General features: G+C 45.7%; 1 protein-coding gene across 2 annotated transcripts in view; it reads right to left on the bottom strand.

Annotated features, from left to right (window-relative positions):
* Positions 1–19,186, bottom strand: part of HDX (highly divergent homeobox) — a 43,903-nt gene extending 24,717 nt beyond the window's left edge. Inside the window, exons 1-5 of one of the 2 annotated variants that reach the window (XM_064670141.1) lie at positions 19,064–19,186; positions 14,808–14,953; positions 11,125–11,271; positions 7,414–8,532; positions 3,062–3,115 (exon numbers count right to left, since the gene is read on the bottom strand). In XM_064670141.1, the coding sequence (XP_064526211.1) occupies positions 3,062–3,115; positions 7,414–8,532; positions 11,125–11,271 (1,320 nt within the window). In that variant the 5' untranslated portion in view covers positions 14,808–14,953; positions 19,064–19,186. The remainder of the gene's footprint in view (positions 1–3,061; positions 3,116–7,413; positions 8,533–11,124; positions 11,272–14,807; positions 14,954–19,063) is intronic. The other variant, XM_064670142.1, reaches the window with a different exon arrangement.
* Positions 19,187–22,642: the final 3,456 nt, after the last annotated feature.

Here is a 22,642-nt window from a genome sequence, read left to right as displayed (position 1 = left end):
CAGACTGAGAGCCCACAGACCCCAGGCTGAAGCTCTGGGCAAATCAAAACCCCTCTTTCCCCCCAAAATAAAACTTCGCAGCTAAGGCACAGCTTACCCAGAGCCATCACCTGTGTGACAAATGTTTTCCATATCATACCAACATATTTAAATGTACCCCAAACACTAACCAGTCTGCTGGGACCTCAGATGACACAGAGCTGAAACACAGTCATACACACTAGACTTAACTCTAAGGGCAAAAATGAAGATATTTTCCCCCTTTTAATGCTCTTTAACCAATATCTCTACTGCTATTTTTGAATCCTTGTTATCCTTCCACCACCCTGTGAAAAACCAAAAATCAATGCATTTGTAAAGGGCAATGCACATGCACCAGGACAGAACACAGAACTCTGTAACTTCCAAAGGCCCTCTCACGAGTAACTGAGAGGGTGATATTTCTAGACTAATATTCATTAACAATCAGGATTACATCATCTTCCAGCAGAGAGAAAGAGTTTCTGCAGAACTGCACAGCTTTTATTTCTCTCCTGATGTAGCTGAAGGACAGGACAGGGAAAACAAAACATCAAGGCAAAAGATTAAAAATTCAGAGCATCTAAAAGACGATCTTCTCCATTTTAAACAAAATCCAGATTAGCCTTTTTCCTGTCTGAATGGCAGTAATTGCCATAATGGCACTTCTACAACTCCAGCCATTCTATTTTTGTTCCCTCACACCCTTTCTTCAAAAGGATTTCACAGTTGAAACTGAAGTTTTTTAGGAAGTAGGAGCTGCTTCTCTCTGTTTGTTGTCTTACACCTGCCTCTACACAGCAGTTTTAGGGTGCCAGGTCCTAACCCTGTTTCCTTAGGAAGGCTGATTCTGCATTCCAACTGGGAAAGTGCTTGCACAAACCTGGACACTGATGTTGTCAAACTAGATTGTATTAACCAATGGGTTTATGCATTTTATTGATTAAAAATATACAGAGGTAAAGGTCTAAGGAAAAAGAATTCCCTAATAACCATTCTTAATGGCCCCTCACTGTAAGGAAGACATTGAGGGGCTGGAGCATGTCCAGGGAAGGGAATGGAGCTGGGGAAGGGTCTGGAGCAGCAGGAGCAGCTGAGGGAGCTGGGGGGGCTCAGCCTGGAGAAAAGGAGGCTCAGGGGGGACCTTCTGGCTCTGCAACTCCCTGACAGGAGGGGGGAGCTGGGGGGGGGTCGGGCTCTGCTCCCAGGGAACAAGGGACAGGAGGAGAGGGAACAGCCTCAAGCTGTGCCAGAGGAGGGTCAGGTTGGATATCAGGACATATTTTTCATGGAAAGCCCTGGCACAGGCTGCTCAGGAGTCACCAGCCCTGCAAGTGTTTAAACAAGTGTATGGATGTGGCACTTGGGGACCTGGTTAGTGGTGAACACGGGGGTGGTGCTGTGCTGGCACCTGAACTCAATGATCTTAAAGGTCCTTCCAAACCTTAATGATTGTATGATTAATAAACAGGCATCTCCACATCCTTGAAGGTTTTAAACTTACTGCAGAAATGTCTTCTCCAGCTTGTGTCAGGGATCAGCATGACCACCATGCCCCAGGAACCCAGCCAATGCTGCAATGAGGGGCCAGCATCACATCCCACTCCCAGCCACCTGCTCCTGCTGCCCACTCTGAGCTGGCTCTGGCACCCCCCTGATCCCCAGTAAGGGCAGTCAACTCTAAAGACAAACTCAGCAGCAGAATATGTACCTGACAGCTCACACACTCCACCTGGGCTACCCTGCAATTAGATATTGGCTGTGGATGGGGTGGCAGGGGGAAAACCTCCCCCTTTCAAAAGTGAAACTGTACTGAGGACACTCAGCAGCTGCTTTAAAAGGTCATTAAGTGATGAGGGGAAGGTGCCTTCCAGACAAGAGCTACATTTTAAAAAGCCTACCCAAGAGAATTAGCACTTAGGGAAGAGAAAAGAAGGACTGAGCACAACAGGATTTGTATGAAAGTACCAGTTCCTCTGGGAGATGCTCTTCTGAAGTGCTCTCTGTGTAAACTGAAATAAGTGATACCACCAAAGTCTGCAGAAACTGGAAGTGCTACAGCTGAGACCTGGAAAAAGTCTGAGAGAAAACACAGTGCCACGGTTCTTAGATTCCTACTTATGCAGGAAACTACTAAACTCACACTTTTTGGAGACTAAACAGAATAACCAAAATTAATAAATAAAGAAAAAACCACTGGTTACAGCAGGAGATGGCAAAGAACCTTCCATTCCCCAGACCTCACACTGCCAAAGCAGCACCCACTGCCAGGACACTGCCAGCTCCACAGATTGGGGGTTTGGATGGGTAAGTTTGGGTTCCATGACAGACACCTCCCTAGTCCTTGGATCTGGTGGAGCAGCCTCTGGAGAGCTTGGCTGTGCCATCCAACCTGCAGGCTCAGGGGGGATTTTCATGGTGACGAAGCAGAACTGAAATGTCTTCAAAGAGAAGCCAGAAATGTGAGAAGTAATCAAACAAAAGAGTTGGACAGAAGTTTATTTTCCCTGATAAAAGCTGTTGTGTTACGATTTGGAGTAATTTCTGAATTAAGGACACCAACCTGGCTGATTCTGCTAATGTGAAATGACATGTATGTGGATAAAATTATACTTTAAAGTTCCTACAGACAGCCCAGACTAATTCTGTGCATGTGCACAGAAGCTGCACAGGGAGTTACTCTCTTAAGCATTCAGTTGCCTCAATTAACAATCATTTTATTTGCAATATAAAAAACATATTCTGAGCTCCAAACTCCCAGTCCATCAATTCTAATGTAATATTTCACCTAATAGACAATTCCCACACCTGAGCATCACATCACTTCACACAGGATTATGACCTTGGCCTGGTTTTAAAGATATACATCAAACTTTACCTCACCTGAAACATTGCACCTGCAGATAATGTTTGTTTTAGTCCAAGTATAAAGGGAAAAAAATCAACACAAGGTAAATAGAACTGACATTTTCAAAAGTGCATTTTTATCAACTTCCCATTGCTTCACTTCATGCATTAGATACTTAAATAGAAATGTACTTACTGCTCTTTTTCTGGAACAACCTGTAATCCAAGGCACAGTAAGGTTTCCTGAAATCTGCAGAGGACAAGGAGGAAACAGAACAGAAAACAAGAGCAGCTTAAATTGCTGTGAGAGCTAAAACTTAGCAGCTTTCCCAAGACTTCAGCACTGTACATTCAATTCAGGTAACAATGTCTGTGAAACAGGTTAAGATATACAAGCAAAGTCCCACTGGGCCTCACTGTTAAGACTAAAACACTGTTTTTCTTCGGGTGAGGGTAAGATAATGAGTATCTCAAAACTTGTATTTCACCAGATTTCACTTTCAGCCTGTCCCCAGACTGGCAGGAACGAGCAGATGGGTCAGACAAGGGCTGATGTCCAACAGAACTGCCCTCACAGTTTTCTAAACTACATCAATTAAACTTTCTGAAAAAATGCTCTCGTGTTCATCACGGAGCTGTTCACTGTCAGATTGACAAGGATTTGAGCATTAGCAGAAAAGTCAGGGATATCAGGTTGGAGAAGGAAAGAGAAGGGGTGTGAAGGCAAAGGTTAGCTGCCTCAATTTCCATTGCTTCCCCATCATTCCCAGAGGTCAGACATTATTAAATAATAATCTCGGACTGTTTTCCCTGGCCCTCTGAAATGTGGTACAGCCTGGAATATTTTAGGCTTATTTAGGATTCCATGTTCATCTTTGCTGCAGACAAGCAATGCTTGAGACACTAAACACAGCTCTTACATTAATACATCTCAAGTCGTATCTGCAATCTGAGGAAGAAAAACCTGTGTGGTTCTGCTGCCTGAGCCAAACTCCACTAGTAGTTTTTATACTTGCAAGGTGCTCTCCTGATGACTCCTGCAGCATGAGCACAACCAAACCAGCATCCCTGGGACAGCTGGCCGGGGTACAAGCACACAAGACACTTTTATTCTTCAAGCTTTCAGCTGGAAGCACTTGGAGGTTGCCCAAGGTCAGACACTTTCTCATTACAGCACAAGGTGGGTTGATGGGGGTAGAAATGAGCACCATCCCCTCCTAAGGGCAAATCTGCATCAGATTTTAAGGCTAAAATATTAATTTCTTCACTGCACACACATCATAAACTCTGTATAAACAAGTTACATCTATTACTATCCCATATCCCACACAAGAGCTTCACACCACAGAATCCACTGTAAAGGCACCCTGAGCATCCACTCAGGTGGCTCCTCTTCACAAATTTCAAGTGGGGCTACAAAGAAAAGGTGCTTTTCTGTGTGAATAAAGCAAACTCAGCCTGGCAGAGCATTAAGGGTTGCCAGGAAGACAAATGCACACAGGTTCTGACAGGTAGGAGGCCAAATACAGTCAAGTTCATCTCAGCAGAACTGCCTGAAAGACAACGTGCATGGCAGAATTCGAAAGTGTCGTGATGAAAAAAGGCAGAAGGGTTGGAGTTAGGGTTTTTGGGGGTGGGAATGTGTGTATTTTTAGAGTGAGATGGATCATTATTCTGCATCCACAGGCATAACTCCAGTCCTGGTCCAACTGGGACAGCTACAAAAGTGATGACCTGAAATGCCTGACTCAGAGATTGTGCCTCAGAAACTGCAGATCTGCCAGAGACTCAGAGGTGCTGCAGCCCTTGAGCTGTCCCTTCATCAAAGGGGTTACACTATACAGAGCCCTACAGAATCTTTTCCCAATTCACCTGTAGATTTTACATCCCAAATTCAGTGCACTGGACCAAACCAGGAGCTGGTTGCTGTGTCCCAGCACTGCTTGGGGTCACATGTGGTGTTTTTGCAGGAACCTCACAGGTTCTCCCCACTCATTCTACAAAGCAGCATCCTTGAAGCCAACTCTATAATTAAATAAATATATATATATACACCTGCATAATCTATTCTGACTGAAAGGCTTTGGATGCTTTCTTAAAGTAGATAGGGTTAAATTAGATACTGTGTTTCAGTGTTTATAACAAAGTAATTAAAAATACACATCTTCAACAGTACTTTTGTCCCCTTGGGAGGGGGAAGAAAGCAAGACTAAACCCCAATTCAGCCTCAAGGACAGCACAAACAGCCTCTCTACTTCTACACACTTAAAAGTCAAACTAAGACAAGGAAGAAGGTTGAACAATTTGTTTACTGAAACTGCTCAGGCATTAAAATTGATCACTTAATTAAATTTAGTCTTAAGTTACACTAACATGAATTTGATTAATTGAACCAGTAAGGAAGCTATAACTAATTGCTAATTAGATACCTCACCAATACACGACAGTAATTACTTCATCAAAACACAAATCACACAGTCCTGACTTTGAAGAAGCATCTGCTTGGATGTTCCAACTAGTGCAATAATTATTTAGCTCAAGTTTAATCTATTTTTAAATTCAGGAAGATCTCCCCAAGTTTAAGGATTTTCATTCCTATGCTGCTGGATAAATTAGCTAAACATGGGCAATAAAATGAACATGAACTGACTACAAGAAAAGGATTCAGACAGCACCTTATGAAATCTCTAATAGCCAGGAGGTTCACAGGGTGCCTGCTCACAGCAATAAGGGAATTAAAAGCAACCTGTTCAGGTTTTCCAAGGTTTAAAACTCTGGAATGAAAAGGGATATGATGGGGAAAAAAAAAAGCTCCCTCCATATATGTTGCATTCCCAAATCCAAAGAACAAGGTCCCTGAGGCAGACAGGGAGGTCAAACAAGTACAGATGAATTCAGTTCTCAAAAAAATAGGTACACTATTATAACAGGGGTGAAGTAAAAGAAAAACCTAAAAACAGTTATAGAGATCTTGTTCTGATCTATATCACACCACCCAGATGGATAAAATGTCACCTACCATGAACTGTTTCAGCTGTTTAAAAAGACCATCCCTGCCCCCCAAAAAATCAAAGTTATTCCAAATTTCATAAAAAAAATAAAAACAGAGGAAATAAATCTCTCTGATGTTTTTTCAAGAGTGAAATAAGCTCCATGAGCACAGAGCTGGAGGTGTCACTAATGGATTTCACTTTATGAAACTTTAGAAAAATGTCCTTAACTTGACCATAAGCACTTCTACCAGCCCTTCACTGGACAAATCTGCACATTTACAGCCCTTCCTTTCCTATGAAACTGGGATGTCAAAAGAAAACAGCATTTCATGAATTTTACAACTCAAGTAAGAACAGTAACAGCAAACATTGACAGCCTAAGTGAGAGAAGGGAGAAAGGGAAGAACAGCTTGTCTGATGTCCCACCTACTCCACAGAATTCACTCCAGAGTATCTCTGTTCATCAAACCTCAGGTTTAACAAGAAAAGCAATAATTTGGGTGAAAATTCGGATTCAAGAGCTTTCTTTCACAGCCTCACATGAGATAGGAACAAGTCAGGAAAAAAGGAAATAAAAAATAAAAAGCACTCTGCAAAGTCTTGCTCCTTATCCCACTGAGCAAAGCACAGGAAAAGCTGGTATGGTGCTGACATGGTTCATTTTCAGGATAAATTAAAAAGGCAATAACAAGCCAATGCATGAAGGTAAGACATGCAGGATCACATCCTGCCAGCCTTAAAAGACTTTTATCTCAGTGTCTCTAGGCTATGTCATGCCACATGACATAAAAATCCATGAAAAATACCAATTTGGATGTTTTCTGCACAACTCTCTCTCCCCTAGTAATAACAAATAATAAAAAAAAAATGTGTCAAGTGTTGCAGTTTCTTCTGAACATCTTTTACTTCTTCAATTATCTGCATTTAATTTTCCCCTCAGGATCACTAAAGGGACTTTCATACAGGGTGAGGAATAAAGGGGTTGAATGTAAAACTGCTACTGGAATTAGACACTGCGGGAAAGGATGAATATTTGCTCCCTGAGTGTGTCCCATCATGTTAACTCTTCACAGGAGATCTTAATCCCTCACAGACACAGCTCCAGGAGACTGGCACCTGCACAGGGGGTACAGGAATCCAAGCTGACATCAATGAGGGTGAGCAACTGCATCCCATGTTCTTGTGCCACATGTGATGTGTGGGCACACAGAACAGCCCGGGGTATTGCTGGCTCAGGTTTGAGCATCAGCTCATGGGTATGACCCTCCTGCACCCAAAATTTAGCTGTTGAATTGATGAACCCCTCACTGATATATACAGCTACCAGGGGCTCAGCTGGACAGGCAAGAGTGGCACCACCCTGCAGTGCTGCCTGCACTGTGTTTGAGAAGGAACTATCTCCACTGAAAGGTGTAGAAGCCTGCAGAAAGGTGAACCTATTGCTGAGCAGCCACCAGCTTTGAGAGACAACATTTATCTACATTATATTTGTATATAGTATTTATCTACAACCTTGGCTTCAAGGTTCGAAGACAGAGATAAACTGATGGATTACCTGGTAATTATTTTGGTTTTGTGACAGCCTCAGTTGACTTGAAGATGTAAAATGAGGAGAAAAGGTACTCCTGGATGCATTAGCACCGCTGTACATTGTGCTGGCTGTGCTGTGCAGTGAGGTCCGTGCAGGGAGGTGGTAATCTCTGCTGTGGTAGAGAACACTGTCAGGCAGGTCCCTGGCACTGCCCCCCTGTGCCCCACAGCCCCCGCTGCGGCCCGGCCCCGACACGGCTGCGCTTTGGTTCTCCACTCGAGCAGAGCTGCTGCTCTCACAGTATCTGGAGTAGCTCTGGATTTGTGCTCCCATGGATGCCAGCTCCTCCTCCCTGGCGTACTCGTCCTCCACGTCCCCCGTCTCCATGGCGATGGACAGGCAGCTGCCCTCCAGAGAGGAATGTTTCTGCGTTGTGCTTCCCGCCACCATCCTCTGGGGCTGGTCCGTCACCGCCAGGGAGAACACCTCGCGGATCTCCAGGTTCTGGGTGCTACAGGCAGGGTCCCTGGGGTGAGCCCTCTGCCCGTGGGGCACGTGCGATGCCAGAGCCACGTGCTCCGGTTTATGTGACCTGTGACAGCCCACGGGCTCAGCCTTGCAGGGCCTGTGGCATATCATGGGTTTCTGAGGTAACACCAGCTCCGCCGTCTGCACCGAGGAGCCGCCGTAGCTTTTCTTCGTGTGGCTGTAAATGGAGTTTGCAGAATTGAGCACGCTCGTCTGCCTGGATAAAATAATGGTCTTTTCCCCTACTAATAGGGAAGCATTTTTACAGTGTGGTACTTGTCGTCCTAGAGGGATGTGCTGCTGCTGGAACTCCGCGTTGCCTTTCCCCGGGAGCCTCGGGATGGAGGTTTTGTGCATCTCTGCCATGGAAGCGTTGGTGTGTTTGGTGGATCCCTGCCTGCCCGAGGAGGTGGCAGGGCTGTAAATCCCAGTCACTATCACATCATTATTAGAAGAGGTCCAGGAGGACTGCTGGCTGTGGGATCGGGCAATATTGACCACGTTCCGAACTTCTGGGGGCACTGAGGGAGTGGCAGGGGCCGTCCCTGGGGGGGTCCCTCCGGATTCCACCGCGCTCTTGCTGCTCATCTTCCTCCTTTTATTGCCAACCCACGTCTGCAAACAACAACAGCAAACACGAAACGAGGCATTAAAGACTCACAAAAATCAGGCAATTCCATTTTGAAGCAGGTCTGGTGAAATGTTAAGTGTTCAAGTTGTGACCTAAGTTGAGAAATATGTAAATCATCGACTGATTATGCAGAGTCTGAACAATACAGGGTGGAAATCCGGGCCTGAACAACACAGAGTGGAAATCCAGGCCCCTCCTGCTTGGGATCCACACACTGATACACAGGAGAAGCCCAGTCTCAATGCCAAAGTCCCAGTTTCTCAAAAATCCTGATGCTGTATCATGCCTTCTCTCCCAAAATTACCGTCAAGATGTGTTTCATTGTCACCACTGTGACTAATCCCCCCAAATTTAAGTTTTTAATGTTCAGCACCTTAGATTGCAGAGCCATCACTCTGGTATGGAGCTAAACTTTTGTAACCCAGTAACTGAGAGATACGACCTTCAAATCTGCCTCGAACAGAAGCTGCCAATTCTGGAATTAGGAGGGGAGGAAGACAAAGAAGAAAACAATTTTGTGAAGTACTCAGACCTATGGGCTAATTCCTCCTCTGCCAGCCGCAAAAATCAAGATCTGAGGTCAAAACCTGCTTTTGAAAGACACTGCTAGACAAGATCAGGACTACAGGGATTAGATTCCAACTGAAATTTGCCATTATGGACATTCCTGACAGTAACAATGACAGTATATGGTTTTGTGTAATAGATAGGAGAGGAAAAAATATTTGAGAAATGCAGGTACTGTGGCAGTTGTGCACAGGTTGAAACGTGCTGTGGTTTGAAGCAGATGGGGAAGCGTGTCAAATTTTGCAAAATGTCTAATTTGAGGCACAATTTGTTACATGCAGTAAAATCTGAGCTACTAGTGATGACATTTTTCTCCTTAAAAACCAATTTAAAACCAGAATTTATAGCCACAGACCTCAAGTTATTTTCCTTTACTGTATAAAACAGATTTAGAAGATTAAATTTTACTTTTTTTTTTTTTTTAAATTTCTGTTCTGTCAGTAAACTTTCAAGAGAGAAATTACAATTGAATGGAGACACTGCAAATTTTGGACCAGGAAAAGAGATTTCATCCCTAACTTTTCCAACTGTACAGAATGCAGTTCAATGGGATGAGATGGCAGAAATCCTGATTCTGGGAAAGAATGCATTCATGGAGTTATGATATTTGAAGTATAAGTTGCATTTAGGGAACTCATGTTCCTATTACAATCATATCTGCAAGTGCCAGCTGGAACCCAAGTATCATTTTGCTGGATGTTGTACAAAGGAGAACTAGTCACTGACCAAGAGTTTTGTAGGAAAAAAAAAAAGGAAAAAAGGGGGAATTAAGAGAGGAAGGAAGGAGGGGTGTAAAGAAGAGAAAGGTAAGATCATGCAAAAATATGATAAATGCAGGACAAACACTGGGTCTGTTTCGACTGCACTTCACAAATGGCAAAAAAAACCTTCACAAGTTCTAAGGGTTGCAAATCAGGGTTCAGTAAGGGAATAAAACTGAAGGAAAAAGGCCCTGATACTTTACTGCAGGAAGGAAATCTGGAGAGTGAAGGAGGACTGCCCAGAGAGGAGAGACTGGCTGCCTCCTCCAGGACATTCAATCAGCATAAAAATAGCAGAGCAGGCCCTGAGTGCACCATCAGCATCCAGATTCCTGTTACAACTGTCTGCCTGTTCCAGGAGCCTCAATCCCTGGTTGACTTTCACAGCTTCCCACCACCAAGAGCTCAGAAAGACAGTTTTAATGCTTCCAGACTATTGTGAGGGAGGAGAATCCAGGTAATAATCAGGGAGCAGGAAGGGTTGTTGTTGTCGAATATCACTGGTAAACCAAATAAAAAACAACCCAGACTGGTCTCACTTCTTCTTCCTCCTCAGTGTCCAGTGTTGCAGCAGCTCCTGGGAGCTGCACTGCCCTTGTTATTTTTTCAGCTAATGCTTCATGATTTCTATTTCTGCTCTCGGCCAAGAGCCATTTTGTGTCTAGTGTTTCACAAAGGGATTATTATTTCCCTTCCTGTGGAATTCATAGACTTTGGAAGAGCTCCTGTTAGCCCTGGTGACATTCTTGTTTTGTAAGAAAAGAATGTCCTCACTGTAAATAGCCATGAGGGACCACAATATTTATGATTGTGATGTGGAATACAAGTGTGACAGAGGAAGAAATAGTTCCACAATTATTCCCCCAAATACATCAGCTTATAGAAACTTCTTTAGCTTAAGAACAGTCTCTTAATAACATGACCTTGCTTCTTGCTCTCATACAATACATTGCACAAAGTTTGTACAGGGAAAACTAATTTGTAATTTATTAAAGACTAATTTAAAAAATCCCAGCAAAAGACAAACAAAAATTACTCCTTGTGCAACCAGGCCCCTGCTAAATACAACAATCATGTGAAGACATTCCAGTGAAAACAAACTATAAAAATGAACATGTCACATACACACACTGAAGCCTGATTTAAGGCAGTGATGGAGTTAAGAGACTCCACATCTCTAAATATTTTATGTAAAGCAATAAATGTGTACAAGTTTAACAAACAAATTTGGAAGGCCTCAGTACTCACCCTGACCACACTGAAGTCCAGTTTTGTTTCTTGTGCACACTGTAATATGAGTTGAAAGCAATTTTTACTTTGATTTGTCATTCCATTTTCATAATAACGCTGCAATATCCTTTGTTGTTCTACAGTAAATACAGAACGCAGATTCATCTGGAAATAAAAGAAGATACTCTGAAAGTTGGAATAAAAACTGTAAGACTTGCAGAATACACAGCCTCTCATTTATACCTGTGATAACACTAAGGGTTGACATGTTTTCTCTACAGAATCTTTCACCAATGCTTTTACTTACTTTCTAAAAAAAAAACCTGTTACAGTCAGCATTAGTGATTCCTTTGTGATAGACTGAAGCTGAGCAGGTGAATTATAAGTCTGCAACAACACTGACAGCTTTTCATAAATAAATAAATATTACATTGTGTTGTTAAGTCCATGAGGCTCTAGTTTCAAAGAAAAAGTTTCTCCCTTAAAAAAAAATAAAATAAAGGCATTAGGCAAAACAGAGTAACATCAGCAGATCCAATATCAGCAGGTTTCTCCTCACCTACCAAAAGAGACAAAATCGAAGATAAAATAAAGGTGACTGTTTGACAGGAGTGAAGTTTCCACGGTCTCCACCTTCATCAAATCCTACCCTGTGATGGCTGGTCCTTCTGCTGTGTCAGCACCAGCACCTCCAGCTGCAAAGTCACAAAGACCAAGAACTGGAAACCAACTTGGGGCAAAACACCCCCAGGAAGGGCTTTAGGCAGCTCTGGAGCCACCCAATGCAAATACTGCAGAGGAACAGAGGAGGGACAGCCTGTGTCACAGCCTGGGCTGGGAAAGGTCCAGCTCCTGTGGAACTGCACCCTGAGGCTGGAAATCAGGATTTTTAAGAACATGTAAGGGTTTTTTCCAGGGGTATGAGCCAATGCTGACTGCAGGACCTCAGGATGTGTTCCTGCTCCTTGGCTGTCCACAGTGGTGCTGAGGAACTCAACCAGGATCAGCCCCAGGCTCCTCCAGGGCCAGCAGCAACTCCTCAGTCCCATTCCCAGCACTGGGTCCCTCCAAGAATCTCGCTGTTCCTGGGGACAGGAGGTGGCCCAGGACAGGGCAGCAGTTTGATGGACACATTAAACCACATATGGCTTTGTTACACGTGACAACTCACACCCTGGCTTGGTAAAGCACACAGCTGAATATGACCAAGTGCAGAACAGACTCCTGAGGGCAAACTGGAGCTTTATGTTCTTGCTACAAGAAAAAATATAATCCTGTGGTTAGAGATCAGAAGGAAGATCCCAATCATCACCAATTTCCAGAACAGGGCCTTTATTTGTCCTAAACAAAACACAGCAAGTGCTGGCTGGGAACAACCTGCATCCAACTTTGTGCCTTGGGAAGCAAAACTGTCACTTTAATACAGTACATGTATCATAATAATGCAGAACAAACTAAAGAATAAGAAACCTCACCATCATCCTGTAGGGAAATAAAGGGTATGAGGGAACCCCTTGCAGCCACTAAGCTTTTTTTGAAAACACTCAATGGAAAGGAGCGTGGTGATAGACCTAATCTTTGTACAAGAACTGCTGTCTGATACAGAGCAAATAAAATTATTAAAGGCTCAAAAGCTTGAGCAGACACCCAACTGCTTTCATGTTATTCTCCAAGATGATTACACTATGTAATGGTAATGGATGTTAGAGTTCAACAGGCCTGTATAAAGAAAAAAGATTAATATCTAGAATTTGGAGTAAAGTGCTTGTAGGCCAGAGCTGTGACTTCAGAGTTTACTTTTCTCTCTATGTCAACAGACAATAGAAAAATCAATTTGTAAAAATTACTGTTTCTTTGAAATAATAGTTAAAACAGAAGATGATTTTTCAATCATCTCTTTTGCCTCTGTCCCCAACTCCTGTTCACCCTCTCAATGCATTATTAAATGCAGCACCACCAGCTACATGACAAATCAGGCTTTGCCTGAGTTCTGCCTCCCCCAGAACAGGTATTCAGTCACAGCCAGAGCTGGGCAAGGGAGACTCTGGCTCTGAATAATCTACTGTTTAAAGAAATTTATAGCAAGTAACAGAGGAGACAATTATTAGTCCATTAACAAATCAATGAAGTTCATAATAATCTACTCTATAATGTTGGGAACTGCCTTCAGATGTCCCACGTGGATACACTCGGTGACGTGGCCACTGACTGATTTATGTCCCTTCTAAAGGACACACAAGAGGCAGTTTTGTGGTTCTTGCACAATTGGCAGGGCCCAGCTTCCACTTCTGGCTGCTCCTCTTTCAGTACCAGAGGTCCTGTTCTATTCAGTGGAGCTCAGTTCCCACAAACGACCTCATCAGAAATAGTTATGAACCTTCCACGTTCCCAGATCCAGCTGTGTCATCCCAAAGCTCAGCACTTCCATCCACAGGCTCATCACATCATGCTCTCCAATTAGTTCATCAACTCCAATGAAGACTCTTCCCATTGCAAGATAAATTTTTAGAGTCAGACCTGATGACCTTCGAGGGAAGATGTGTGACAGGTCCTTGACACGTTTTTAATTATGGGGATTTCTGTATCCAAGGTCACTTCTGTGTTAAAACACTTTCATTGTTGCATTTGACATTTGTAATTTAGATAAAGACAGGGTGGAGCATTTTGATTAAATCACTTGAATTTCAGATAAACTGTCTGACAGGCTTGGCCCAGCTAAGCTCCAGAGAGGTCATGGTCTGGTTTAATAACTCATTTTTGCAGTGTATTTTAATCACTTGTGAGCTACACCTGCCAACTGGGAAGAGTCCTGAGTACCCTCTGCCTTGAACCCAGTTGAGTCCAGCTCAGGGCATCTGTGAGAGGCCATCAGAAAGTGATTTAAATAACTAAATTACAGGATCCTACAGACATAGAGTTATGGTGGCTGAGTCATAACTTCAGTTTACATTCCAACATCTAAACCTTCAATTAAGCAGGTGAGAATTTATTAAAGCATTTTGTGTCTTAGATACACTGAATCCTAAATCAATAGACAGTTCTGGACCACTTCCCACTAATTTCACACCAGTGTGTAGGATGTTTGGCAATACCCTGTCTCTGGCAGGTGCAAAGTTCACTGATATTACATCACCTTTAAAGTCCAGCTGGAAATCAGTTTGCAATTCTTCAGTGCTTATTTTGAATATCTAAAACAGTACCCTGCATTGAATAAACCAATTCCTGGATGTTTGGAAGCTCCATTACAACACCATGAAGTCCAGAGTGAATCAATGAAGAGCTGCCTCTGCATGTCCCACCTTCACAGGCAACAAGTTCTGCTCACACCTGGGAACTGACCCACATTGAGCACTCAAACATCTGTGAGAACATAATGTTACTGTCTCTGAGACAAATTAACACAGGGTATATTCATCAAAGGATTACACTGGTTATTTTTTTTGGAAGTATTACCTATTTAGCATCAGATTTTGTAGTTAGAACAAGACATTAAGCCTTACATTTTCTCCAACATGGGAAATCACTTAAAAAGTGCTAAAATTACTGAACATTAAGGCAGTCACATCAGTACCAAGGGAATCAGCAGGTCACACTCCTTCATCACAGACATTATTCAAAACAAGCTCAGTAACTTCTAAGGAAACAAACTCCTTTTCCCAGTTTGTGCACCTACAGAGCACTCCAGCCTCAGGATTTCTCACCTTTGTCTTGAACCTCAGACTCCAAGTTAGAAATCCACATGGATTTTTATCATAATTTCATTTTGATCTTGACTTGCCAAGCTTAGCAAACATGCATGTGAGCTTTTGGGAAGCCGGGTGTCCAGCTGGTTGGCAACACATTGGCACTGAAAAGAGAGTTTGTTACAGAAAAGAACTCCGTGAAATTTAATAAAAATCATGCAAAGCATTATGCAAACAAATTCCATGACTGTAAGCTGCATTTTCACTTCAGTAAAAGACAGAGGTGGCAAAGCAGTACTTAAGGATTCAACATCTGCCTGTCCTAGCAAAATAAAGCAGCCTTGGCCAAGTGTTTTGCAGTCTTGACAGTGCAGAGAATAACCTGTGACAAATGAAAAAGCACCTTCACCCCTGGGACGTGTCCTAGGCCAGCTAACGTCATGTAACTCTTCACTTTGGGGGTCTCCCACTCCTCAACCTACAGTGAACCCGACAGAATGAAGATGTTCTCCATTCCCTTTCTAAACTGAATACTAATTAAAAAACTTAGCATGGTAAGATCCTCTGATATGTGTGGTGGTTTAGGAGATGTAAATGTAGTGTTAAGCAGGGACTGTGACATGTGGGAGATCCCAGAGTGATCAGTGACAAGGTCAAAGATGGGAACTCCCTGCCCTTCAGTTTGTCCCAAGGACAATTCTACAGACACCCTGTGACTGTCACAGTGGCTCCTTGTCAGGTGACATTAAGGTTGTTCTTACAGCTGAGTTTTTCAGGCTTCTTAAGCTGTTTAAGCAACTTTTTCACAGTATCATCCTTCCTTCCCTCCTCTGGGAAGAGCCAGCAGGAGTGGAAAGAGGAGAACACGGAGACCTAAAGCAGAGTTTGCTCCTGAACATTTCCTTCACAGAACAGACACTCAGGGTATTGTCCCACAGGGTTTGCTGCAAATGCCCAGTCCTTCCACCCCAGTTACTTTATTCAACAGCCAGAAATTAGGAATCTCTCCAGGGAGACCTGGTGAAGGCAGGTCATACATTTTTAGCAACTAATGGAAACAACTTGATGTCAAGGAGTAAGACAAAGAAAGAACAACTGAAAGAAAATGGGAATAATCAAGTAATCAAATAATTCAAGAGTTACTTAACTGTTCTGGAATGACTTGAAAAATCTGGGGGCAAAAAAAAGGGACAAAAATAAAGAAGTAGCATAAGAAGAAAAAAAGTCTGCCTACAAGTACAGCAGTATAATCTCAGTGTCCAAAAGTATCTAAATATTAAGACTGCTGAACCAAGTAAACTTTTACAAAGTAAATCTCTACAGAACACTACATTAATAGTATTTAATTTGAAAATAGGAAATAAAATCTCCAACTACAGTCATTTTAAACAGCAACAAAAAAATAGTCTTGGATGTGATAAATAATAAATAATTCACTCAGAACACAAGCCACCACAAAGTAACTAAGTATGAAAATCTTCATGGTATAAAACATAATAAAACTGTCAGGGATTAACACAGAGTGATAAAAGGGAACAAGCAGTTTCTGAGAGTTTTCTTTTTTAACTTCAGCACCAAACAAGTATTTATTTATAAAAAAGTCATCTTGCAAAGCCTATTTCTGTTTTAGTCTGTCCATCCATAACAGGTATAACAAGAAAATCAGCACACTCCTCTATTTATCTTTTTTTCTGTTCCCTCCACAATCTCTTGTGGTAAAAACCAACAAGTCTCAGTGCCAATATAAATCTGAGACAAAACTGGAACTATGATAAGAAATGTACTCCAGACATAAATTAAAGAAGACTGCAGTAGTGACACTATTCCTCCAGCTTTAGGAACCTCATTCACTTCCCACAGCTGCCAAAACCTCACCATTTCTTGTACATCCCCAGTGGAAAGAAAACAAGCAACCAACCAACCCTGTAATGCGTGGGGATACTGGATACACATCAAGCAACAATGTTTAATAATCTGAATTGGCAGGTTGGTGCCTCTTTCCTACACAGGCCAGACCAGTTAGAGCCACACGCTCCCAGTGCAGTGGGTGAGGCTGATGGTTGGGTACGTGCAATGTACAGCCCAGCTTGTAAAACTACTTCTAAATATCCGTGACTCGCAGCATAATTGCTTCCCTCTCCACTAAGTACAGCATTTGTAGGATTGTATTACAGTCCTACCTATAAAATGCAGCCCTTTATTAGGGACAAATTAGACAGCCCTCAGTAACTTAATAGCATAATAACCCATGACCACAACTCCACAGGTTTATGCATCCCCATCCCACTTTACTGATGCAAATGAGACTCCTGACTGCAGCTGGATTAACCACATGTTTTAAATAGAGCATGTACGTGTTTGTAAGACCTGTGCCAGGAAAAAGGGATACTAAAATGCTGTGTTACTGTGAAGGTGTGAGCTGCTTCAGGACTCGAGTTTGGAGGACATAAAATTACTTTAATTAGTTATGTGTGATCTTACCCATAGTATCAGATCTTACCTATAGGATCAGAAGCCCCAGGCTAACAGAGAGCAGGAGACAGGGTTGGGGACTGCCTGGGGCAGGAAAGTGCTCCACAAGCACTTCCAGGGCACCACCATCCCCCCAGAACAGCACAGCCAACTTCTTCCCCCTCATCCCCAAACATCTGAGGAGCAAAGTCTGGTAGCACAAGGCCCCCCTGTTCACACCACACACAGGCTGTGCCTGGCACCACAACAGGCCGATATCATGGAATTACAGAATGGTTTGGGTTGGAAAGGACCTTAAAGTCCATCTCCTTCCACCCCCTGCCCTGGGCAGGGACACCTTCCACTAGACCAGGTTGCTCCAGGCCCTGTCCAACCTGGCCTTGGACACTTCCAGGGATGGAGCAGCCACATATGCATTTGAGAGGTGGAATCACAGAACAGCTGGAGTTGGAAGGGACCTCTGGAGATCATCCAGGTCAACCCCCCTGCCCAGGCAGGTCACCTGGCACAGGTGGCACAGGACTGTGTCCAGGTGGGTTTGGAATGTCTCCAGAGAGGGAGACTCCACACCCTTTCTGGGCAGCTGTTCCAGTGCTCTGCCACCCTCAACATAAAGAAGTTCTTACTCGTGTTGAGGTGGAACTTGCTGTGTTTCAGTTTTCTGCCATTGCTCCTTGTCCTGTTGCTGGGCATCACTGAGAAGAGCCTGGCACCATTCTCTTGGCACCTCTTGGAGAAATTTAGAAGAGCCTCAGAGGGAACAAGATCTAGGATGTCTGGTGGCCACCCAGCTGCCCCCTGCCTGTCCACCACTGTGGCCCCTCAGCCTCACACCATGAGTCAACAGTGATGGCTGTCCTTCCCGTCCCCAGCCATCCCCACGGCACCCAGGGGAACCATCCCTGCCTCGGGGGGTGCCTGCAGTGATGGGGGGGTGAGCAGGACCCAGGGTGTGGGGAAGGGCCAACAGAGAACTGAGGCACCGGGGACAATGAAGGGCTGAAGGGCTAAGGCACCGGGGACTGAGGCAACTAGTGATGAGAGCACATGGTCGTAAGTGTGCCATGGGAGGTTCGAGTTGGACATCAGGAAGAACTTCTTCATAGAAGAGGTGAAGAAGTTGCCAGATATTGGAAGGGAGGTGGTGGAGTCCCCACCCTGGAAGTGCCCAAGGCACACCTAGACGTGGCACTCAGTGCTCTGGGTTGGGTGACAAGGTGGGGATCGGGCACAGGGTGGACTCCATGATCTCAGCGCTGTTTTCCAGCCTAAATGATTCTGTGACAGAGGCACAGGGGACTGAGGACGCCTGAAGGCGCTGAGGCCCCAGTGACCGAAGCCCAGAGCTCCGAAGAGGGGGCCGAGCCGCCGCCGACCGGCCCGCCGCGCACGCGCAGTACGGCCTCGGCCGGCGCAGGCGCACTGGGCGCTCCACCGGGGCGCGCGGGCGCACGCGCACGCGCAGTCCCGCGGCGGCGGCGGGTCCCGGCGCGTGCCCGGCGCGGCCCCCCCGCGGTGTGTGTGGGGGGAGGCTCAGCGGCGCCTGCGCGCGCCGGGCGGGTCCGCGCGCGCGAGCTCGCGCGGCCGCCCCCCTCACCCCCCCCCACCGCCGGGCCCGGGGGGGGGGGAGATCGGCATCATCATCATCATCATCATCATCATCATCATCATCATCATCATCATCATAACCAGCATCACCACCATCAGCAGCATCTCCTTCCTCCTCCCCGCCCGCCCGCTGCGCCCCTCCCGCCGGGGGGGCCCCGCTCGCGCCCCTCCCGCGGGGAGCCCCCCGCGCTTACCGTGCAGCGCGGGGCCGGCGCGGGGGCTCCGGGCTCGGCCGGGCTCGGCTGGGTCGGTCCCGGCGTCACACAATGAAATCAGCGGCCCCGATCATTAATTCTCATCATGATCGTGACGTGCGCGCAGACAGCGGCCAATGGCGCGCTGCGATCAGCGCGGCCCGGCCGCGCCCGCCCCCGCCGCCCGCAGGGGGGGCGCGCACGGAGCGCGGCCCCGACAGCGACCGGGCAGGGACGGGGCCGGCACCGGCAGGGACCGAGCGGGGACACAGCCGGCACCGACAGGGGACGGGGCAGGGACACAGCCGGCACCGAGACCACTGCCCTCAGAGCCGGCCCCGACAGCACTGCCCGCACCGGCCTGACCGCACTGACCACTGCCCACGCCACCCCACAGCACTGCCCACACCACACTGACCACACTGACCACACTGACCACACCACCCCACAGCACTGCCCACACCACCCCACAGCACTGCCCACACCACACTGACCACTGCCCACACCACCCCACAGCACTGCCCACACCACACTGCCCACACTGCCCACACCACCCCACAGCACTGACCACACCGCACTGACCACTGCCCACATGGCCCCACAGCACTGCCCACACCACACTGCCCACACTGACCACACCACCCCACAGCACTGCCCACACCACACTGACCACTGCCCACATGGCCCCACAGCACTGCCCACACCACACTGCCCACACTGCCCACACTGCCCACACCACCCCACAGCACTGACCACTGCCCACATGGCCCCACAGCACTGCCCACACCACGCTGACCACACTGCTCACACAGGGACACCCCCCATCCACACCCCTTGCCATCCCTCCTTGAGAGGCACGCCAGGGCAGTGATCCCCGAGTGTCCAGGGGAGGGGGAAGGAGTCTGCAATCCATACAAATGTGTCCAAGGGGTGCCAGGAGGATGGTGCCAGGCTCTTGCCAGTGGTGCCCAGTGACAGGGTGAGAGCAGCTATAAACTAAAACACAACAAGTTCCACCTCAACATGAGGAAGAACACCCATGACGGTGGCAGAACACTGGAACAGGGAAGCTGTGGAGTCTCCCTCTATGGAGACATCCCAAACACACCTGGAAACATTCCTGTGTCACCTGCTCCAGGTGATCCTGCCTTGGCAGGGCCTTGGACTGGGTGATCTCCAACCCCAGCCATCCTGGGACTCAGTGAATGGCTGGCTGTGTGACTGCACCGGGCTGTGCAGCCTGGGCACACAAGGAGGTGTGCCTGGGGATACCCAAAAAACTCCTGGAAGGACCAAGGTTTCAGTTGCATGAACGTTACAGCGCTTAAGAAATGAATTTTTTATTGCTTGAGGTGGATATGTTTGGTCTGGGAAGGGAGGAAATGCCAGTCTGTCCAGGGGGGCAGCACAAGGCAAGGACACATCCTCAGTGCCGTGGTTGGAGCTGGTGGTGGTATGAACACAAGACAAACCACACACACTCACCGTATCCTTATGGGGGTCCAGGACAACCAGGTGCATCAGTGCCAGCCCTCCTTGGGGCTCTGTTTCCTTTCCAAAAGGAAACCTCAACAAATGAGTGTGAAGGCCGATACTGCTCACCCATCCTGATGGACTGTGCGATAGAAATCATGTAAAATCATCATTTATTGGCTCAGAAGTGAGCGGGAAGGCCAACACTGCTCACCCTCCTGACGGATTGTGTGGTAGAAATCATGTAAAATCACCATTTATTGCCTTGGCTTTAGGAGCACTGAGAAGTCTCATTCAGATTTGAGACCTCACTGTGTTAATTATAAAGCCTCTAGATACCCCTATACCCCTATTCCAGATAGTATCCTCTGCAAGTCACAATATTAAAATATTAAACAGGCAGTTTAATACTGTGCAATGCTTTAATCAGAACTCTCAGTAAATATTTCTGCAGGACTGAAATAAAAGAATTGCTGCCGGTTCTTTGTGGGCAGGGAGGAGAAAACAGCTCAGTGCCTATGTTTATTTTAAAATTACAGCAAGTTATTTACATTGTTTAACAATTTTAACACTGACTTCTGAACTAGTGGGTGGCATCCCCCAGCTGGGTTGGATTAGACACAGTAGGAAATACCTGAATTTAGTGATAGGATCTTAGGGATAGTCCAGGTACTTAAACCCTAAATCTTCTATTGTGTTGATTCATTTCCTAGATATATCCCCTTCCTCTGTGTGCCATCAACACTCTGCCTGTAAAAATTACACAGAACAACCATAAAACCTCTAGACCACCACTTTGGAATCAGCTGTGGGATGATTCCTGAGAAATTTGGTGTGTTTTCTTCTCAGTCCCATTCTGGGGCTTGGGAAACAAAACAGGTGAGACAGTCTCTCTAAAATCCATTGAAAAAGATACAGTGGGGTTTGATAAAATACAGCTTGTTAAACTCCTTTAAAATGTTGAATGTTAGAAAGTAATATTTCAAGGGCTCTAATTTGATTAACAGTGGTCTCACAGGTGCTTTTTCTATAGTTTTTATCAAAAAACCTCATAGAATCATTCATAAAGGAGACACGAGCTGTGTATTTAAGTTGTCAAAGAAACCAGCATGCAGACTTGGTGCCACAAAAAGGAGTTATAGATCACTATATGGTACTTTACAATATAAAAGAGTAAACTCAACGTACAGGTTAAAAAAGCTGCTGCTGTTTGCAGCAGAGGAGTGCCCAGCTCCAGAAAGAACTTCGTGTTATTTATTTCCCTCCTTGGTGTCACCTCTCAATGAGACAAACCTTGAGGAAAAAACTATGGCAGGATGAAATAAACCAAATATTCTTCTTATTGCCACCAGCTCCACATGCTGCCTCCTTCATTAATAACAGATGTAAATTAACAGGGGCTGGCAAATTGGTGCAGTGGTTTAAACAGTAGCCCGGGACATGAAAGGAGTCCTTCCACGGGGGAATTGGCATCAAAGAGAGACTCTCTGATGGAGCTGCTTTGTATGAGCTCATTAAACTCATTAGCTCAGCTTACTCTTGGTTACTTAGCTGGGTCTGGGTTCCTGTCTCTGCGTGTCTGAGCTGCGTGCGTGGCTTCCCGAGCGCTGGGTGTGGGTATTCCCTGCTGGAACAGGGGCAGGGAGTAGGGCAGAAGCTCTAATTTGTATTCCACAGTCAGGAACCCGACTGTAAAATCATATGATTCTTTTCAGCCCTCCATCCACCTTTCCCTTTTCCAGCAGTTCATAGAGTTTCAGACTTTTAACAGACCATGCAGGTAAGAGGAGTTTCTATAAGGATTCCCCAGAATTCCCAGAGGTGGATTGGAAGCTGGTGTGTGACCCTTGGGCCATGAGCCTGAACAGCTTTGGTCACACAGTTTAGAGCACTGGCTGCTATTTCCATGTCTTGGCTTTCTGCTGAGTCTAGAAAACACTGCAGGGAGCCCACGAGACAAACCCAACCCACCTCACCAAACCCTTTCTCAGGACAGCGTTACTCAGCTCATGATCCCATTATTTGGGTGATGCTTTAAAGGATGTAGCTCTAAACCAGCCCTGAGAGTGATCTGACAGAGCCAGTGACCTTTCAAGAAGGGGTGAA

The sequence above is a fragment of the Pseudopipra pipra genome, chromosome 13 (assembly GCF_036250125.1).
Source record: "Pseudopipra pipra isolate bDixPip1 chromosome 13, bDixPip1.hap1, whole genome shotgun sequence".
In the NCBI taxonomy this organism is placed as follows: Eukaryota; Metazoa; Chordata; class Aves; order Passeriformes; family Pipridae; genus Pseudopipra; species Pseudopipra pipra.
This window is presented reverse-complemented; position numbering and strand designations above follow the sequence as displayed.